This window comes from Eleutherodactylus coqui, chromosome 9 (assembly GCF_035609145.1).
Source record: "Eleutherodactylus coqui strain aEleCoq1 chromosome 9, aEleCoq1.hap1, whole genome shotgun sequence".
NCBI lineage: Eukaryota > Metazoa > Chordata > Amphibia > Anura > Eleutherodactylidae > Eleutherodactylus > Eleutherodactylus coqui.
The window spans coordinates 117086233-117107117 of record NC_089845.1 but is presented as its reverse complement, the minus strand read 5'-3'; the positions used below and the strand labels follow the sequence as shown (position 1 = coordinate 117107117).

Sequence of the window (20885 nt, the reverse complement as noted above, 5' to 3'; positions counted from 1 at the left end):
TAGCCCATACGTCACAGCACGGCACCACTGCGGAACGCAGCAATGCGTTCCACACATTACGGCCAGGTCAGGCAAGCACGACTGACAGCCATGTCATCGCAAAGGGCCAGAGCTACAGCACTAGACGCCGGACACAGGGCAAGGGAGGTAATTATAATTGTTATTTCATATAGAAGTGTAGAATGGTTGTTATATTCTTATACTTGAGAAAGGCTTACCAGAGAAGCCGAAGCGCGTTGCATTGGATCAATAGATATAACCACTCATCTTGCTAGCCTTCCTTTTGTGCTACACCTGCGATCCTACACGATTACTGCCGAGGTTCAGGCACCCCTGTGAAGTTCCATTTTTCTCCCATAATATACTCTATTCTCCATCTCCTTAAAACACACTGGAGCACTGGAAATTTTTACTACCCATACTCTTCTCTACTTTTCCGGTGTTTACACATGCCTGGAACGATCACATGATGCTCTCCCGATGGGATGTCGCAACTAGACCGGTGTATTGGATACTTATCATTCAGCTGCTAGCACTGGATGAATATTAATGGAACAGATCTTCTGGACATTGGCCTCACTGGTGCCCCCTGGAGGAATCCGGTGACTTCGTGGTGAGTCCCATCTATCACTATCTTAACATTCCTTCCTCCCATTGGAGTGCTGCCTATTGACCAGTAATGGAAGACCCACTCACAAAATGTCCCATCTCTAGAAGGAAACCTGAGCCAAGCTGTGGAATGGTGTGTCTTGCTTTCATCTTCTAAGGTTTCCTGTTCAGTGGTGGGAGTCTCTGTTGAAAGGAGGCTATAGAGTGTGGGGATGTAAACAACCCCCCCCCCCCCCCCCCCACACACACACACACACACACACACACACACACACACACACAATTTATATAATACATAAGCAATCCATTTTAGCAGGATGTTCTTACTTGAGTAGTATATTCGTATAGTTACCAGATTGGGAAAAGCAGTCGATTCAAGCCATCGTTAAAGACTTTCTCATAAACAATTTAGATATGCTATGAAGTGTTCCTGGATGTCTGGCCCCATTTCCAGAAGTGAGCAAATTCAACTATTTTTGCATCTGCCATTAACTATAATAGGCTGGTGGCACAATGTTTATCCATATCCCCTTCAAGAACAGGGGGAATAAAGACCTCCTCATCCTATATATTGTTTCTTAGCCCATGATGGCAAAATGCTTAGCCTTCATTCACACAGTGAATACAGAAATCAAGTCAGTATAAATCCATGTTTATTGGTGCTAATCTGTGAAATAAAGCAGCAAAGAGACATACTGAATTTAACTTTGTACAGATTTCAGATACATAGATAGCGAACGTAAAACTACATTTAAAGGTCTTAAAATTTTATTTAAAAATTGAACCAAAAACAAATAGTTAAAAAATAAGTTAGTTAACACCTATAATGTATATACACAATATAAAACATTCAGTAATATAAACGTTACGAAATCATAACACTTGGGCCCCATTAAGATGGCACTATTTGGTCAGTACTTTGCAAGCCAAAACCAGAAAGAAAACCTACAGAGTAGCAGAGTTTGTATTTCTCCTGTATTTTGGGCCCCTCGTTTTGCCTTACAGATTGACCAAATACTGCCATCTGAATGGGGGTTAAAGCTGTACTCACATGAAGCAATTACGATGTGGGGACATAAGAAAAAAAATAAAACAGACCAGGTAAAAACCACATGAAAGCTGCATGTGTTTTTTTCTGGTTTAACTGCTTATCAACTGCCTTATGTAAATCCATCCTAAGAACATCTAAGTGTAAAAGACAGTGGCAATAAGTGCTACAATCGCAACACATTTCAAGTATTGCAGTAAATCTTTCCTTGCTAAACAGCAATCTCCCTAATCACAGGAGCATACCTTAATCCTTACAGGTGGTTTCACACCTCAAAAAACAAAACCAAAAACATATATACACAAGCTTTTGAGGTAATTATTTCGGCTTTGGGGGGAAGAAATTAAAATGAAAAAAAAAAAACACAGCATGAAGTGGATTTCAAAAAGGAATGGGAAATATAACATGCATTATTAAAATTCTCATTCTTGCTGGATCCACTTTTGGCATTGTCTCAAACTACATGAAAAACTGCAATGACATTTCCAAAAACACTGAAACCACATCAGTCATGTGGATAGCAAGAGTATGCAAAGATTGCTGTGAAGAGTTAAAAGGGCTTAACCTATACAATTGGGATTGAAATAAGGATGTAAATAGAGAGAAAAAATATATATAAATATCAGAGTCTTTTCAGATTGCGCTTGCTCTGGGCACTTCCAGGGAGCACATCTTTTTTATGCGCGTACTTTCCCGATCCACCGCTACATTCCTTAGAGCCATGAAAAGCACACAAGCAAAGGATACAGAAGTCAAACCCACAGTCTTTTTTACTGCACTTGCCCCGCTTCTTGAGTGGCTGATACTTCGCAGGGTACTGGCACTGTGGGCACGGTTTCAAAGCTTCATCTGTGAATAACGTTTTGGCAATCTGCAAGACAAAAAAAAAAAAAAAAAAGTATAAAGAACACATCTTATTTTTAAGGGAATAAAAAACAGTTTGGGACAGAATTCTGTACCAAGATGGGATGGGGAAGGGGGTATATTACCTGCAGTTCCCCTTTCCACCATCTGATCTGCTGGAACCAAGTTCCTATTTCAGCAGTCCAATATAGCGATGCAGTCTGCAAACTACCCAACCCCTACAGTGCATTAGTAGTGTTAGACTACCAGTACACTAACTATTCTAACTGGACAGGGCTGGTCATGTGATCAGCACTGGCCAATACAAGAGCAATGCACAGTGTGCATTAGATAGAAAATAGCTTCAGCCATCTTGGACAGCCAAAAACAGGGCCTGGATCCGGCAGATCAGAAGGCCAGCTGAGAAAAACTGCAGGTAATATCCCCTGTCCCAGGACAATATTCTGCTGATTTATTGTTAGAGTATTCGCATCTTAGATACTCAGTTATGGCATATGCCATAAGTGTTTAACAGATGCAACCAGGCAAAGAATGAATGGAGAGCTGACCAAGAATGTGCAAGACTCTTCATTTACTTCTATGGGAGTCACTGAAACACCCAGGAACACTTACTTTGCTAATTCCAATACAAGTGAATCGAGAAAGCCACGCACATGAAAGGCAGACAGCTCCGCTCGTGGGCAAGAAACTGCAAATTGTCATAGCATGCTATGGGCTGGATTTGTAGTAGATTCTGGAGGCGGAATCCCGCTCTAGATTTCGCAATGCAATCACCCGTGTGAATGAGGCCATACTCAGTGGTTGGCACTGTTGTCTTGGGCATTGCCATCTGCATGTTCTCCTAGTCTTTGTGTGGGCTCTCCAGATACTCACGTTTCCTCCCACACGCCAATAGGCGACTACATTTTGTCATGGGGACAGAACCCAATATCAGGTGATGTACAGTGCTGCAGAATATGCATGTGCTATAAGAGTGTAACATGTCTCAGGAAAGGCCATGTTTCACATTACCACCATTTACAGCATTCCCTCATGTTAGCTGCCATCTGATTATTATTTAAAACCCTTATTTTAGGTCATCATTTTAGACGCTTAGTTGCCAAATAGTTGTTCTAGAACAAATTTTAACTTGAACCACTTTGTACTGTATATTGTCAGCAGTCATAAATGTTATACAATCCTATCTAGAAGAGAAAGTAGTGGTCACCTTTAAATGGAATTACTGCTATAATATGGTGTCTATGAACATTTTGTAAAGGTTTATAATAGCTACATGGGTACACAGCAAATAAACCACAAAATGCTAAATTATAAACACTTTCTTTGTGGAACCATGGAAATGGTTAAAGTTATTAGTTATGAAGAGGGGACTTTGAACTTCAGAGTGCAGTTTATAAATTGAGCTTCTAATATTCACAGTTCCTTGACCTAAATATATGTGATGTAGGTTGTGGTTTCAATTCCTGCATGGTTCAGGTAGCTGGGTAAATATGACTGGGGAAGGCAATGGCAAACCACCCCACAAAAACTGTCTGCCAAGAAAATGTCACAATGTGATGTCACCCTAGGAGTTGGTCATGACTTGGTGCTTGGGACTTAAAGGGGTTGTCTCGCGGCAGCAAGTGGGGTTATACACTTCTGTATGGCCATATTAATGCACTTTGTAATATACATCGTGCATTAAATATGAGCCATACAGAAGTTATTCACTTACCTGCTCCGTTGCTAGCGTCTCCGTTGCCATGGTTCCGTCTAACTTCGGTGTCTTCTTGCTTTTTTAGACGCGCTTGCGCAGATGGATCTTCTCCCTTCGGCTGGTCTTGGAAGCATCAGCGTTTTGGCTCCGCCCCCTTGTACGCATCATCGCGTAGCTCCGCCCCATGACGTGTGCCGGTTCCAGCCTCCTGATTGGCTGGAATCGGCATGTGACGGGGGCGGAGCTACGCGATGACGTGTTCAAGGGGGCGGAGCCAAAAAGCTGACGCTTCCAAGACCAGCCGAAGGGAGAAGATCCATCTGCGCAAGCGCGTCTAAAAAAGCAAGAAGACACCGAAGTTAGATGGAACCATGGCAACGGGGACGCTAGCAACGGAGCAGGTAAGTGAATAACTTCTGTATGGCTCATATTTAATGCACAATGTATATTACAAAGTGCATTAATATGGCCATACAGAAGTGTATAGACCCACTTGCTTTCGCGAGACAACCCCTTTAACCTTTTTAGTAGCAACTATGGGGCAGGCATGGTCAACATCCATTCAGTAACTACTGGGGAATACACGTTTTGTTTAGACTGTTTCAGGAGGAGTTTGAGGACTGACAAATGGGAATTCCAAGATAAGGACCTTAGCTCCTGGAGGAAGAGATCCATATAAGAAACAAAACAACTACAGATTCATACTTCAGGACGTACTAACTATGTATACTGTCTATAAAACCCCATGCAACTTGATGAGAATAAAGAAGTTTCATTTAGCTGCACAGCAGGTTTCAGTGTGATTCTTCCATGCATGCACAGGTTTTCTAATCAGGAAGGGGGCAGATATTCATTTTTCGGTATATTAGTACCAATCTAAAAGGACTGTTGGAATTTTAATCCAGGGTCCAAAGCATATTTATGCCAGGTGTGAACTCTGCCTAGAGAAAAACAATCAGGGTTTTTAGAAGCCTTCATCTATGCAACCTGGAAAAGACTAACCTTAACATACTCTTGTTGTTTTCTCGTAGACTGAGGAATGGGTGCAGTGTCTTTGGGTGTCAAAATCCCACATGAAGTTGGAGTGTGAAATCCAGATTTAGCTTGTGTTTGAACCAGTTTCAAGGCAGATCTGTTGAGATTTAGTCTGGTTGCAGCATCCTGAGAGGAATATTTCCATCCTTTCTAGGCAGGTTGAGAGTAATTGATAGAAATTAGTTGGATGAATTATATACATTAACATAAGCAACTAAAAGGTTAAGTGCGTGAATAGTGCAGGGGGGCGGAGAGGAGGCAGAGAGGGGGCCACTGCTCCCAGCTCTTCCAGCCTCCTCCCCCTGCAGAGAGACGCCGTATATCGGCTGGCATGAATACCCGGCCGATATACAGTCGTCGGAATGCACCCCAACAGAGCAGGGAATGTTTAATGTTTTTACATCCTGCACAACTACGTCGAGAGAAAATATTAAAAAGTTATTGTACACAGCCGATTGAGACCGAAAAGAATAAAAAAAAAAAAAAAAGTACAAGTAGTACAGAAAACCACAAACAAACAACTGTTTGGTATCGTAGTAATCTTACTGACCCATAGAATCAAGTTACGACACTTGTTGGTTTGTGTGATGTAGAAACAAGACGTTACGAATTACGTTTTGTTTTTTTTTTAAAACAAAAATAATGAAAAAAGAAATCTGTCACTAAGGGGTGAAAAAAAGGTGTCACACATGTACTATTGAATGAGAGTTGGGTATAACTTGCATTACAACAGTGTGATTTTGGCCTAGGAGCATGGCCACAAAAATTGAACAACATTCTGCAGAAAACCCTCAGTATTTAAAGTAAGAGTATTGTGGACAGGATTTTAGAAATGCCATCCACACTACAAAGAATTTCTGAAATGTAACTTGACTGGCAGTGCAGATTTTAAATCCACAGCATGTAATTTATGCTGTGCATTTTCACAGCAGATGTTCCCACTTCAGATAAAGGGTTAAAATTCACAAATTGGTGGGAATTTTCTGCTGTGAAAAATCTGCAACAAATCCAGTGTGTGAAAATACTCTAAAAGCAGCTTTAGTGAAAGCAGGTACAACAGATGCATTGCTTTCCCTTACATGGATAGAATAAACCCATCCATATACATTCATACTCTAGTCCAACTGAGCATGTAGTCTTAAAGGGGAACTAACCATTGCCCCTTACCTCTGCTTCAATCCTCAGCTTTTTCCGGAACAATTTTCTTCTTTGATAGGCATCTTTATCTTGAATCACCATTTCACGCCATACCTTACTGACTTTCCAAATGCTTAAAATTAAAGAAATAAAAGTTTAATAAATGTATTTTATATCTACAGCAAACAAAAATAAGGGAACACTTAGGCCCAAGGTCCACAGGCAGATTTGATTTGCGGAAACAGCGTGGGAGATCCGCAAGTCAAGCCACCCACAGGGAAGCATAGGTGTCCGCAAGTGGATCTGTTTTGCAAACCCTTTGGTCCGGGGGGCGGGGGAATATAAAGATCACAGCATACTTCATTTCAGTGCAGTTCCAGCACAAACAGCTTCCATGCAAGTCAATACAAGCTGTCCGATCCGCCTGCAGCTGACACTGCGGATCCTGCAAGACGACAGGAGTTTAAAAAAAAAAAAAAAAAAATTTGTTCTATGCATGGTCAACAGCATCCGCAGTACAGAAAACCTGGAGGTACAGAGGTCTGTGCAGACACAGCTATCTGCCCCACACAGGGTCCGATTCCTCTGCGGGCTCCTACACGCAGAATCCAACCCGCCTGTGGACATGAGGCCTAAAGCACCACACTAACCCCAAACACTTAAATCTCAGGAATACCAATCTGCCCAGCAAGGCTGCATTCACACTGTTTTTGTACCACCGCAAGCTTTTTTTTTACTGCAGTTCAAAAAGCGCAAGAGAAAACGAAACCCCCCCCCCCAAAAAACGACCAAGTGTGAATGCAGCCTAAGGCCTTAGTCAGACGCGCGTTTTTTCGCGCATGCGCATGCGTCCGGCGATTTTTAAAAACCATTGCTTTGCAATGGTATCGGACACATGAGCGCTTTTTATGCGCTCGTCCAATAAATTATAGAACAGAAATCGCAGATCGCACCTATCTGCGATTCCTGTTCTCTTCTCTATATGCGCTCAATGGGGCCGGCGGCAGCAGCGCCGACCCCATTGAGAACATATAGAAGACAAATCATTCTTCTCTGCCACAGCTGTAACAGCTGTGCAGAGAAGAACGACGTTTGCCCATTGAATTCAATGGAGCCGGCAATACAGCCGGCTCCATTGAAAGCAATGCGCTGCCGGCGTGCGCGGGATGAATTGTCGGGAAGGGCTTAAATATATAGGCCCTTCCCGACAATTCATCCCACACTCGCCCGCAGCGCATTGCTTTCAATGGAGCCGGCTGTATTGCCGGCTCCATTGAATGCAATGCACTGGACAGCTCCGGCCCGTTTCTAATGAAACACGGCTAGGAGCAGATTTTCGGGCGATTTTCGGGCGATTTTCGGGCACCGGTCACGCGATTTGCGGATCCGCATCCGTCATGCGATCCGCAAATCGCGCGAAAAAACGCCCGTCTGACTAAGGCCTAATGAAGCATAAGTGACTGCATTAATTTCACCTACAAATGAAAGTAACAGTTGCACTGAAGAAGAAACCTTGAGACAACCCCCAAAAGAGAAGAACTGAGCCATAGATGCTTCTCTAGTTTTGTTAGTGGCACACCTGCTATTGTAAGACATTATGTTACATTAGGCAGTTACACAAGGAGAGCCAGACAGGGCTGATGCCCTTCTACAACTAGGGTCTGCTCCTTTGTGTAAGGAACACTGCCAAAGCCTTAGAAAAAAAAATAAAAAAAATCCGTCTGCCCACTATCAAAGGGCCATTTTAGGACTGGTGTGTGGTACCCCAATCTTAGGCCTCCCCTCACACAGGCGCTCCCCCCCACAATTAACAGTGGATTTGTAGCACTGCAATAATTGCGGTATAACACTCCCATTGTTTTCAATGGAGCCTCTCAGATAAGCAGAGTCTGTGGGGTGGCTTGATAGACTGCCTGTGAAAAAGCAGTATGACGTAATGCTATAGCATTACGTCATACTGCAGGAGCGATCAAAGCATCGCATGTTAAAGTCCCCCAGGGGGATTTCAAAGTAATGTGTAAAAAGAAAAAAGGTTTTTTTAATTGTTAAACAAAAAAAAAAGTTGTAAAAGTTTGTCACCCCTTTTGCCATATCTATTTAAAAAAAATCTAAAATCATACAATAAAAATATGTATTTGGTATCGCCGCGTCCGTAAAAGTCTGATCTATCAAAGTAGCGCATTATTTTTCGCGCACGGTGAACGTCGTCCGAAAAATAAAATAGAGAACGCCAGAAATGCACTTTAGTTACCCTGTCTCCCAGAAGAAACGCAATAAAAAGCGATCAAAAAGTCGTATGTCTTGCAAATTGGTACTATCAGAAACTACAGAACATCCCGCAAAAAATGAGTCCTTGCTCAACTATGTCGACGGAAAAATAAGTTATTGCGCGCACAAAATGACCGCAGAAGATAATTGAAAAAAAATTAAGTGTCTTTGAAAAAAATAGAGTAGTTAAAAAAAAACTAAAAAACCCACAAATTTAGTATCGTTGTAATCGTACCGACTCATAGAATAAAGTTATCATGTCGCTTTTGTTGCTGTTTGTGCACCGTAGAAACAGGACGCACTAAAAGATGGCAAAATGTCGTTCTTTTCATTTTACTCCACTTAGAATTTTTAAATGTTTTTCAGTATATTATATGGTAATTTAAATAGCACCATTGAAAAATACAACTCGTCCCGCGAAAAACAAGCCCTCATGCAGCGACATCGATGGATAAATAAAGGAGTTACGATTTTTTGGAAGGGCGGGGGGGGGGGGGGGGAGGGAAGAAAAAATGAAAATGGAAAAAGGGGCCACGTCATTAAGGGGTTAAGGCACTACACCTGTTTTGATTGACCAGTGTTGTCCACAGGGAGCAGCACTGGGTAGTCAGATCACAGCTAGTGTCTTAGATTACAGATGCCTAGTAATATACTGTGTCCATCAGGACTCTTCACACGAGCGTGTATCGGCTGCCGTTTTCACGGCCAGTCGATATACGCTATGATGTGAGGAGTAAAAACTTGTGAATGGGCGCACAGAGCTAACGTTTGTGCGTCTGTTCAGATGGCATGGGCTCTGATGCATATACACCGAGGCTGTCATGCCGTTGACCCTTCCCTCCCCAGCTCACGCCCTGTTTCCTCCCCATCTGCTAATTGCAACGGGAGCAGGTGGGGTGGCGCTTAGCTCCGCCCCCTCCCATTGGAATTAGCTGGAGAGAAGGGGAAAAGAGTGAGGGAGTATAGCAGTCACACTGCTAAACTCCCTCCTACCTCCCGTTTCTGGCTGCTGTCATTGGCTCCCATAGAAGCCCATGCAGCGGCCGACGTATTCTGGCCCAAAAGATAGTTCCAGGACTATCTTTTGGGCTCAACGTAAAAACGCCTGGCGCTATATTGCCCGGACGCTTTTATGTCAGGGAGATCTGATTTATGTTATTTTTATGTGATCTGATTTATTGGAATCGACTGCATCAGATGACAGCATATATCGGCCGACCGTGAAAACGGCAAGCCGATATATGCTCATGTGAAAGAGCCCTCAGGTAGTCAAAAGTGGTTCAGTTATCTTGTCTAGGATTAGAGGGTCACTTTAGGAAAGAAGATGTAAAGAGAACAGTGATCCAGGTAAACACAATTTAGTAGGTCAAATGGACCTCTAAGGGCTCATGTCCACGGGGAAAATAGGATTTAGGATCCGCAGCGGATTTCCTGCATGCGGATCCGCACCCCATAGGGATGCATTGACCACCCGCGGGTACATAAATACCCGCGGATCGTCAATAAAAGTGATTTAAAAAAAATGGAGCATGAAAAAATCTGGACCATGCTCCATTTTCATGCGGGTCTCCCGCGGGGACGGCTCCCGCGGGCTTCTATTGAAGCCTATGGAAGCCGTCCGGATCCGCGGGAGACCTAAAATAGGAATTTAAAGCATTTACTCACCCGCAGCGGACCGCGAAGCTCTGCTCTTCCTCACGGCCGCATCTCCCTTGCTTCGGCTCGGCGGATGTGCCCGGCGCATGCGCGCGGCACGTCGACGACGTGCCGCCGGCGTCAGGAATTCATCCGCCGGCCGAAAATGAAGATCCGGCCGTGAGGAAGAGCAGAGCTTCGTCGCCCGCGCCGGATAGGTAAATGTCTTTAAATTGCTATTTTCGGCGCTCATGTCCGCGGGGCAGGAGGGACCCGCTGCAGATTCTCCATGGAGAATCTGCAGCGGATCTGATTTTCCCCGTGGACATGAGGCCTAAGAGCATGCGCGCTAAACAAAAATTCATCTGATAACATCTAAACATTACTCAAGAGGTCTTCAGCCATGACTGATAGTGTGGATAACACAATAGCATCACTGTTGCAAGTGATTTTTGATGGTCAGGTGTAAGCAACATGATGACTACATTAACAAAAGAATTGTGATGCTGTATCTATGCGTTGGTCCGCTTAGAAGTAGTTGAATTTGGTGCACAGTTTTTTTTAAAGGAATCTTTTCTTAGATTATACAATCATAATATATAATTCCAAATCGAACACTAAAATGCTCAAATAGTGGAGGGGGTGTGTGTCCTCTAATGACTCACTAGGTATATCAAAATTGTAAGAAAATAGGACAGTACTCCTATCTTTGATTAGCAATAATTAGTGCAAAAAGTTATTGGAGCATCAGTAACACAAAATGATTCTCCAAACTTTAGAGTCCTTGCTCAAGTTGTTGATCATAAAGAATCAGGACTGCAGTCCCAAAAAATTACCTCCCAGGTCTGAAACAGCATTGCAAACATAGCCCGTATTAAAATGAGTCTTCCAGGGAAATATAATTGATGACCCATCTTGAGAATAGGTCATGAATAGTTGATCGGCTGGGACTACAGCTCTGGTTGATCAGCTGCCCACTGTCACTACCCACAGGGGTATGGAGCAGAAGCTGCTGCTTCGACACCTGTGTAGCAGTTGGCACTTGTAACTGCAAGCTGGGGTCTCATTAAAATAGATAAGTTACAAGCATTGGCTACTACACTGCAATCAAAGCAGCAGCTTCCATTCCCTATCCCAGTGTGTAGATGCAATGACAGTAGGTAGCTGATCAGCCAATGCCCAGAGCTGTAGCCCCAGCCAATCAACTATGCATGACCTATCCTCAGGATAGGTCATCAGTTGTATTTCCCTGGAAAACCCAATAGGCCACTTTCACACAAGCAACAAAATATTGTGATCTTTTCGCGATTCGACGGTTATACAAATCGCATGTATGTGAAGCCCATGCTTTCCAATGAGTTCCTTCACATTAGCAATGTTTTGTAGGCTGCTACATTGCGAAAAAAAAATAAAAAATTTGCAGCACTCTCTATACAGCTGCGATTTAAGATGTTTTAGAGCCCACGTTTCCCTATGGAGCCTTCCTTTCTGTTGCATCGCATGAAATCATGTTTTTTGTGCGGTGCAACTTTTACCGTAGGAAGTCCTACTGTTTGTCCCAAACATAAGTTCTAGCTGCATAAAAAAAACAAAAAAAACACCACATTACCCAACAGGCGCGGTCTGCTCTGCTGCACTCCTCCAGGCTGTTCCTCAGCACTTGTTCGTAGTCTTCAACCCCTGCTTCCTGGTCAGAGCGCTCAAAAATCCCACCTCCAGAAACGCTGCCTCCGATTGGTTCTTGAGTGCTGCGACTCAATCACTGCAGCGCTCGATGAACCAGTCACAGCCAGCGTTTCCTGGAGGGAGTGGCTGAAGACTACAAACAAGTACCGTGGAACTGCAGGAGAAGTGTGGCGGAGCAGACAGCACCTGTTAGGTAATGTATGCTTTTTTTTAATGTAGCTAGGGCTTGTATTTCAAGCCCCCCTCCTGAAAATCCCAGCGAGAGCGCTACAAATTCACAATAGCGCTGTGAGAAAACCGCAATATCACATAGAACAGTTGCAATATCGCTGTAATTTACTCACGCCAATATTGCTGTCGCCCGTGTGAAAGATGCCTTAACGTTTTGTACTAATTAGTACCCCATTTAGTTTATGAATTGAATATAATTTAATACCAACTACCTAGAAAATTTAGAAATCAACTGCTCCAACTTACCTGCAAATACTTTCCACATTCAAGACTTTAAAAATAAAGGCTATTAAATGCATTAAATTTCTGTATTTTAACTCAGATAAAATATCTATTTGTTCCAAGCCCATTTTCCTGCCAATGAGTCTTGTTAATTCATCTTCAGAGACATCTGAACAATTAAGACTGCCCAGAAGTTCTTGCATTGTGGCCCGTTGAGCCCTTTTCTGGGTGCTTCTTACTACCATTTCTCGAACTACCCGCAGGGCAGGTGTGCCTGATAAATCTTCAACCTTTAAGAGAGAGTTGTTTGCACCATCGTCAAAATGGAATTCACATTCCTCGGTTACAGAGTTCCTTTTCACTTTTGATTTGTAGGAGGAACTTAAGATATGAGCTTCTTTAGATTCCTCTTCAACCTCCGACTGGGAGCCTCGTTCACGCAAGGTTGATAATCTTCTACACCGATCCAATTTCCGCAGCCGATTTTTATGAGTAGATTTGGGGGTTTCTTTTTGCTTTGGAATAAGCTCCTGAAAAGAACCTTCATGATCACTTATAGAGTCTTGTGACCTATCTAGGCTGAGAGAATGAAAAGCGCTGTCCTCAGTTATGGAAGTTTCAAGGTCTGTTACTGGAGTGCCAACTGGGGTATATAAATTAAAGTGAAATCTTGCAGCAAGGTTACTAATGGGGGTCTGAAATGCTTCTTTGCCACCTGAGATTAAGTTGCGATGAGGTGTAGCATACAGTTCTGTAATGTTTTCTTCATTAACACTCAGACTGCCATCAGTTGATTCTGTGGAGTGTTGAACTGGAGATAGGCTTTCTACTTCTTGAAAAGGATCAGCATCACCTTTGGTTTCATCTACAGTAGAACTCCTCTGCTGAGCAAAAGAAAGTCTCCATTTTTTACATGACAAGCTAGAGTCGCTTTCTGTTTTTAAAGTGCTTGTTGCTAATGGCTTGTAGGAAACATCTCTTGGAGAGTCAACAAAGTTGGCGGAAAGGCCTGCCGTGAAACCAGAAATTCTTTGAAGAGTTTTTGTCTTATCCAAAATTTCAGCTGAGTTGTCTGAAGCTTCAAAATCCAAATTTTCAACAGGTGTAGCTTTAGAAAGGAGTCTTCGTCTCAATGAGAAGGGTTTTTTAGCAGCTCGTGGAGTTTCACATATTTCTGTATGACTACTGTTCTTTGAGCGAGCTCCAAGTGCCAAATACACGTCACGTATGGGGGAGCATGTCAAAGTAGGATCTAGGTTTTCTGAGTTTTCATAGTCTTGTGATAGAGTTCCACTTTCTAAAGAGTCGCTGCTACTTTCAGAGTCCGGACTGGATGCCTTTAAAGATTCATTGTAACCACTATCTTGGGATATATACATGAGGCGGTTTCTATGGCCAACATGCTTCTTTGCACCTGCTGTATAACTGGCTTCATTCACAGCAGGACTGTCTAAAACTGATCTTTTGTATGCCATCTCCAATTTCTTTCTTCTGTAAGCCTGTAAAATATGAATGACCAATGTTACATTTGTTGTGAGGGAATCACAAAAACCTTTTACGTGGCTTTTGAATTGGCCATATCCACTGCAGTTTCTGCTAGCGGAATCGCTGCAGAAATTCAGCAGCATTTACAGCACAAGCCACGTGATGGGGGATATAAAAAGAATATAATATATATATATATACATACATACATACATACATACATACATACACACACACACCCCTATACTCTTCCTACGATGCAGATAATTTTGGCAATGAATCTGTAGAGTTTCTATAAAGTCTATTTATGCTGCGGAATTCAGCCCTAGAAATACAAGAGTTGAATTCCACAACCATTCCGCAAGTGAAGACTCAGCCAAATCCACACTATTTAGGGATGGATTTTGGCCACAGCAGAATTGCTGAGGGTATTCTGTTGCATCCAGTGCTTATTCTCACACAAAAAAGGAGATACAGGGTGTCAGACCACGATACTTGTAGTGCACCATGCAGGCTTAGAACCCATTAGTGACGTCATATTTGAATCCAGCGGTTTGCCCCCCCCCCCCCCCCCCACACACACACGTGAACACTCGCACTGGAACCCTGGGCTTCCCCAGCATTCAAAGCCACACTCTGCATGTTATTGGTAACTACGTGGCATTAGCTGATATTTTGGCCACTACCCACGTCACAGGTCCTTGCAGCTACCCATCTATCAGCAACTACCATCTGCAGAATTTGGTGGTCTTCACGTGGCATTGTCCTTCTGTGTGGATCTGTGCCAGATCTGCGAGTACAGGAGCCTTCCAGTCCATCCACTGAGTAAGCACTCTGTACAGACATTGCTCTACAGCCAGTCCTTCAGGAGATTTCAAGACATGCCAATTATCTGACCTCTCAGACATTTCGGTTTACTGAGTCCAAACTCTACGATTTGGCATATCTGGTCACCAACATTCTGTGGACAAAGAGTACCTTCTTAGGGTGGCTTCACATCTGTTGGACCTCTGGTTGGAGGTTCCGTTGCAGATCCTGCTGAAGATAACAGAAGAAAAGCACTGCATGCAGTGCTTAGTCTTCCACCCAAAAGTCAGACGGACCCCATTATAATCAAGGGTGCCCACCTGGCGCTGTTCAGTTCCATCCACAGACTGAGCCATTCCCCTTTCCTGCTCCCCAAAAGGAGTAGGAAAACCAAATCCCCAGCGCAGGTGTGAAAGCACCGTAACACTTTACAACTTATAAGTCTAAAACATGGAATTCTGCATAACAAAGGGCCCCATAATCCCCATACTAATACATGTTAGTTATCCAATACACTTCATATGGAGAGCCTTTGATCCAAGTTTGGTAAGTTTTCTTCAACAAGTGGTTGTAACACTTTCATTTTCCACAAGTGCACTTTTTTTTTAGTAGTCTTGATTATGTCCAACTACACAGTTCATTAAGGCTGGGTTCACACAGGGCAGATTTGCCACCGAAATTCCATGCGGAATTTCCCTGCGGCAAGTCCGCCTGCGGCCGCTAATCCCTGGACTGACCAGTTATCTGGACGAGATTCGTCAAAAAGCTCGTCCACACGGCCAAACTGCCGCCGATTCCCCAGCAGGTCTATTTTTTTCCGTTGAGACCTCGCTCCTCTTTGGGAGCGCCGTCCGCAATGGAATAGCATGCAACCAAGCCACTCCAAAACCCACGGCTAAGTGCCATGTGACTCCAGACTAAAGGATAGCTTCCATACACTTAATGGGGCGATCCCATCAGAGTTAACCCTTTCCAGCATGCAGATTCCCTGGCAAACTTGATTTTTTTTTTTTTTGGAAACCATGGCCAGCCAGGCATCTTTGCAACAGTTACTGCAGGAAGAAACTTAGTATTACACGACTGCCATTCAGAGGAGCGGACGTTTTTGTATTACAAGGAAGGATCAAAGTAGGGAACTCCTGCTCAGACATCCATGTATCAAAATAGTGGGAATAGGAGGATCGGAAGGCGCTCCCTGGGGGTAAAACACCTATACATGCAGAATAACCATCATAATCCCCATTAAGATACGTTCACTCAAGCCTATTCACTAAGGCATTTCCACAGCAAAAAATACCCAATATCTGTGACAAATTGCACAATTATCATTTGTTGATTTGAGTGTGGATTTCACTTTAATGCAAACCACCAACATGCTATGGATCTTAAATCCACAAGGTATGTCGATTCCACAGCATGTGGATGAGATTTGCTAAATCCTGTCCACAAGGCTTGTACCATAAGGCCCCTTTCACGCAGGCAACAGATATGAGCGCTACAAAATAGCTGCGATATTACAGCTTTGTGCATGAGATTTTATAAAATCAGTGATGCATTTTCTTGTAAAAATAAAAAAAGTCTTGCATCGCTACCCGCGATTTGCTCATAAAAAAATTAGGACTTTTCAAAAAAAAAAAAAAAAAAAGCGCATGACATTGTGCTATGCCATAAACAACAAGGCTCCATAGGGAAACATGGGCTACAAAACATTGCGACAGTATAGAACACGTCGCAAGTTTTTGTTTCTAGCAATATGGCATCAGACAAAACATCGCTAATGTGAAGGAATCATTTGGAAACCATCGGCTTCACACGTGCGTGATCTTATTGTATCTTGTCACCACCATGAAGAGTGGGTGGAGACGAGATGAACACACACACACACACACACACACACGATGCCCGTAATTTTATTGGCTGGCCCAAAGATAGGGTGGGCATTATCTCCCTTCCAGCCTCATGTCACTCAGCGCTCCCACGCTGTGCCTTGTGCCCTGCAACTGGCTTCTACACTGTGTATGCCTGTGCTCCTGTCCAATCTGCGCTCTTGCCCTCCGGTGATGCCAGAGATGCCATCTGTCTCCATGCCGACCTGGTGTCAGTCTGGCTCCTGTCCAGAAGCCGCCGTCACGTCACTGCCAGAGCCGCATCCAGGAGCTGTTCTAGCAGGAGCGCCCGCAGCGGGACTGCTGGAGCAGATTCCAGGAGTTGGCCACATCTAGGAACAGCAGCGGCACTGCCCGTCCCAGAAGCTGCCCTGCCAGAGGCACTTCTAGGAGCTTGTTTCGTTGCCAGCGTGGGGGGGAGGGGGGGGGGGGGGGGGGAGTGCTAGAGAACACATCTGCAGGAAGTCCACAGTGCAGAAGCCAATTACAGGGCACAGCGCCAGAGGGCTGAGTGACACGAGGCTGGAGGGGAGATAATGCCCACCTATTCTCCAGGCCAGCCAATAAAATTGTGGGCGTTGCTTGGGAGTGTTCATCTTGTCTCCACCCATTCTTCATGGTGGAGACAAGATACAATACCCACGTGCGTTTTGTAGTGCTGCCGCATTGCTACATAATTGTGTGATTTTGTAGCCCAAGTGAAAACAGCCTAAGGCCTCATCTCCACAAGCATAACTGAATTGAGGAATCCGCACGTCACCCGCACGTGTGATCCGCAGTTCAGTCAGTCCATGGACAATCATTGGGCATCTGCAGGTATTAAATATCTGCAGACGTCATTTATCCTGATTTGCGGATCGCACGTGTGGTAAAAATCACAGCATGCTCTATTTTCTGCGGATTTTTGCAGACTGCTTCCATTGAAGTCAATTAAAGCTGTTTGATTCGCAGCACACCAGCAGCTGACACTGGGGATTTTTATTTATTTTTTAAATGAACTGCACATCGTGGGGTGCATCTGCACACATCCACCGTGCAGAAGACCCTGAACAGAGCAGATCCGGACAGGTAAGAAAATATCCATGGCTGTGGGCACAGGTAGATCCCGCACTTGGAATCTGTGCATGCCGTGGATTTGAAAATGTTGCATGAAGATATCCTTATAGGGTGTTCACCTTAGGGTGTGTTCACATAGGATGGATTTGCTGTACAATGACCGCAGCAGATACTCTGCAGCACATTTGCAGTTGAAAGTCTGCATTAAAACTGCACCATTTATTAGAGATTGAGTTTTTAACAGATATTGGTACAGAATCCCCCCCCCACCCAGAGAGAAGAAAAAATAAATAAAAAAATATAAATATATATATACATATACACTCCCCAGTGTAATGCCTTGTTCACACGGGTGACTTTCTCGCGACAATGCTACAAATTGCATGTATGTGAAGCCCATGTTTTCCTATGGGTGCCTTCACATTTGCGAGGTTTTGTAGCATGCTATATTGAGTCAAAAACCGCATGCATATCACGAAACCCATGAGACTTGTGAGGTTTTGCAGTCCACGTTTCCCTATGGAGCCTTCCTCTGTTTCATCGCATGAAAACACGATTTTCGTGCGGTGCAGCTTTGACAGTGCTACGTTCAGTAAGAATACATCACCTTAGAAGCGCTGTCCGGCTCTGCTGCAGCTTTTCTCCTGGTCTCCGACACAGTTCTGCATCATCTCCTGGCCAGGGATTGAAAAATCGCTGCCTCTGATTGGCTGAGAGCTGTGACGCTTAGCCAATCAGAGCCAGCGCTCAATGAATAGCTGTGATTGGTTCATCAAGCGCTGGCTTCAATTGGCCAAACAAGCGCTTCCAGGAGTCTGGGATTTTTCAATCCCCGGCCAGAAGAGATTATAACAAACAGTGCCGGAGACCGGGAGGAAGATGCAGCGAACTTTGTAGCGCCACAAAAATAACAGTGTTGCCGTGAGAAAACGCAACAATATTGCACGGACCACCGATGTGATATCGCTGCGATATTGTGTCACCTGTGTAAAAGAGGCCTAAAGCCAACTTCACACAGGAGAGCGTGATAACGGGCCGTGATTCATGGCCCGATTTTGCGCTTGTCTCCATGCTTTTCTCCTGGGGATACGAGGTGATTTTATTTCAACTCCGCCTCCCATCACTTTGGTAAGAAGCGCTCTCTGCGCCGCCGCAGTGGATCAGAGTTTCTCCCATTGTTTTCAATGGCAGACCTCACACTGCATGCACCTAGCACGATGCTGCAATCAGCCCCATTGAAAACAATGGGTACTATGAGGTGAGAGCATGCAGAGGTTTCCAGCATCGTGGTGTGCTACCATGCAGGAAATCACCACAAACGTGTATGACCCCATCCGATTTGTGCGTCTCCCAATGCGCAATCCGACACATGTGAAGCCGCCTCTGGACCTACACAGTAACTATTCCAAAGAGAGGGCTAAGGCTGCCTGTCCACGGGCGTTTTTGTAATGGAAAGCACAGCACCCCTGTCCATGAACAGAGAATCATAGCGATTCTTCCGTCGCGGATGGGAAATTGCAGCATGCTGCGAATTGCCGCAATTCTCCGCAGTCAGCCTATCTGTCAGGTAGGCTCACCGCAGAGATCCGGCCTCTGGCTCCTGCTCCCCGGCGGCGATCCGCCGTGGGATACCGCAACGCCTGTGGACTGGCAGCCTAATGGGGGTCCAACTCCCCAAGCACCATTGCCCCTTCAAGCAGCTGATCGGAGGGGGTGCCCGGAGCTGTATCTCCACCCATCTGACATTGATAACCTGTCCTTAGTATCTTGTCCCTGCGTTGTGTGGCATTTCACGCTTCCCCCCTGATATTTGCGCACTTCCCATAGACTTCTATGGGACTTTTGCTGCACAAAAATGCAGAAAAATAGAGAGTCTATTTTTGACATGGGTGCACAAGATGCGCTTCACAGGAATTGTGTGAAAGATGCGGCAAGGGAAAAAATAAACTAAAATCCCGTGTTCCATCTCAGCACACCAAGATAGTGCATGGCGATGGTCGGCTCACAGCGCGTACGCCACATCATTGCCCAGAACAGTAAGGCAGGGGTCACACAGGGCGAATTTGCCGCGGTTCTGCCGCAGCAGATCCGCCCGCGGCCGCTAATCTCGGGATTAGCCAGCCATGTGGACGAGGTTTCTCCAAAACCTCGTCCACACGGGACGGCTAATCCGCTGCGGTAAATCCGGTTGAAACCGCGGCTGCGGCGGCCGCAGCTTCAAAAGAAGCAGCATGTCTGTTTACAGACGGTTTTTTGTTTATTTATGTTACGGCCGCGCTCTCCTCTATGGGAGAGCCGGCCGCAACGGAAAAGCAAGTGGCCGGACCGCTTCAAAGCCGCCGCGGCTTATACCGCGGCGGTTCTCCTGGCGGAAATCTCGCGGTTTTTGCTGCGGCCAAACCGCGAGATTTCCGACGAAAATCCGCCCTGTGTGAACCCACCCTAAATCAGATCTGTCTGAGCCCGGCCTCACCACCCGAGGCGTAATGTCCGTTAGGGCCAGATCTCAGCCGCAGGCAGTTCTAATGGACGCCAGTTGGATCTACAGCCACCAGGTGCGCCGACACACATGCGTCTACAGGTACAGGCGCCACCATTGGTCCTCGGTAGGCTGCCTTGATGGATTCTCAGGATGGAGAAGCACAGACAATATGGGGGGAAAATAATATATACACAAACACATACATACACACGCTTATAGTGGGCACAGGTGGCAGAATAACCTTGGCACAGGACTGGGCACATTGGCACAGACTATGAATACACATAAGCGTGAAGTGTAATGTACTGAAATGGGTCAGCAGCCTATGGCTGCCCAGCTCTTGTGGCACTACAACTCCCAGCAGACTGCAGATAATGCCCCCCTGACCTGCACTCCCTCCCCACAAGCATCACCTTCAGTCCGTGCAGGAAGCGCCAGCAGCCGGGCTCACAGTCCTCCGCCATAAGAGACTATAGAGAATGAGGCGCTCGTAGGCAGACAGCAAGGGAAACAAGATGACAGGAGACCGACCGACTGACAGAGCCCCGGCCACCCGCACAGCAGCCCCTCCTCATGTATTACTACACGGACATGCCGGTTCTCCTATGGCAACGCCAATCCCGGCCCGGCCGCTGCTCGCTATGGGAACCGCTATCTGCGTCCCACAAGCCGGTTTTCCCTCACAGACTTTCAAATCGCCCGCCTTGGCCAACCGTCACTGCTGGAGGGCGGCGGGAA

General features: G+C 45.1%; 1 protein-coding gene across 2 annotated transcripts; it reads right to left on the bottom strand.

Annotated features, from left to right (window-relative positions):
- Positions 1 to 1245: 1245 nt before the first annotated feature.
- FBXO43 (F-box protein 43) lies at positions 1246 to 20856 on the bottom strand. 2 transcript variants are annotated; one of them, XM_066578390.1, is made up of 5 exons: positions 20561 to 20856; positions 12456 to 13930; positions 6420 to 6522; positions 5220 to 5402; positions 1246 to 2528 (listed from the first exon to the last, which is right to left on the bottom strand). In XM_066578390.1, the coding sequence occupies exons 1-5, from the start codon at positions 20609 to 20611 to the stop codon at positions 2280 to 2282; spliced, it is 2061 nt and encodes a 686-aa protein (XP_066434487.1). In that variant the 5' UTR covers positions 20612 to 20856; the 3' UTR covers positions 1246 to 2279. The 2 variants fall into 2 exon arrangements, with proteins under 2 accessions (XP_066434487.1, XP_066434489.1); XM_066578392.1 differs by lacking the exon at positions 1246 to 2528 and having other exon boundaries at positions 5236 to 5398.
- Between the last annotated feature and the right edge of the window lie 29 nt (positions 20857 to 20885).

Excerpts from the sequence above, each read along its gene's own strand:
- FBXO43 (XM_066578390.1), bottom strand. The coding sequence starts at position 20,611 with ATGGCGGAGGACTGTGAGCCCGGCTGCTGGCGCTTCCTGCACGGACTG. Across the intron at positions 5,403-6,419 it reads AGCTGAGGATTGAAGCAGAG|AAAGGATGGAAATATTCCTC; the intron begins GTAAGGGGCAAT and ends CAACCTGCCTAG. Across the intron at positions 2,529-5,219 it reads AACAACAAGAGTATGTTAAG|ATTGCCAAAACGTTATTCAC; the intron begins GTTAGTCTTTTC and ends TTTGTCTTGCAG.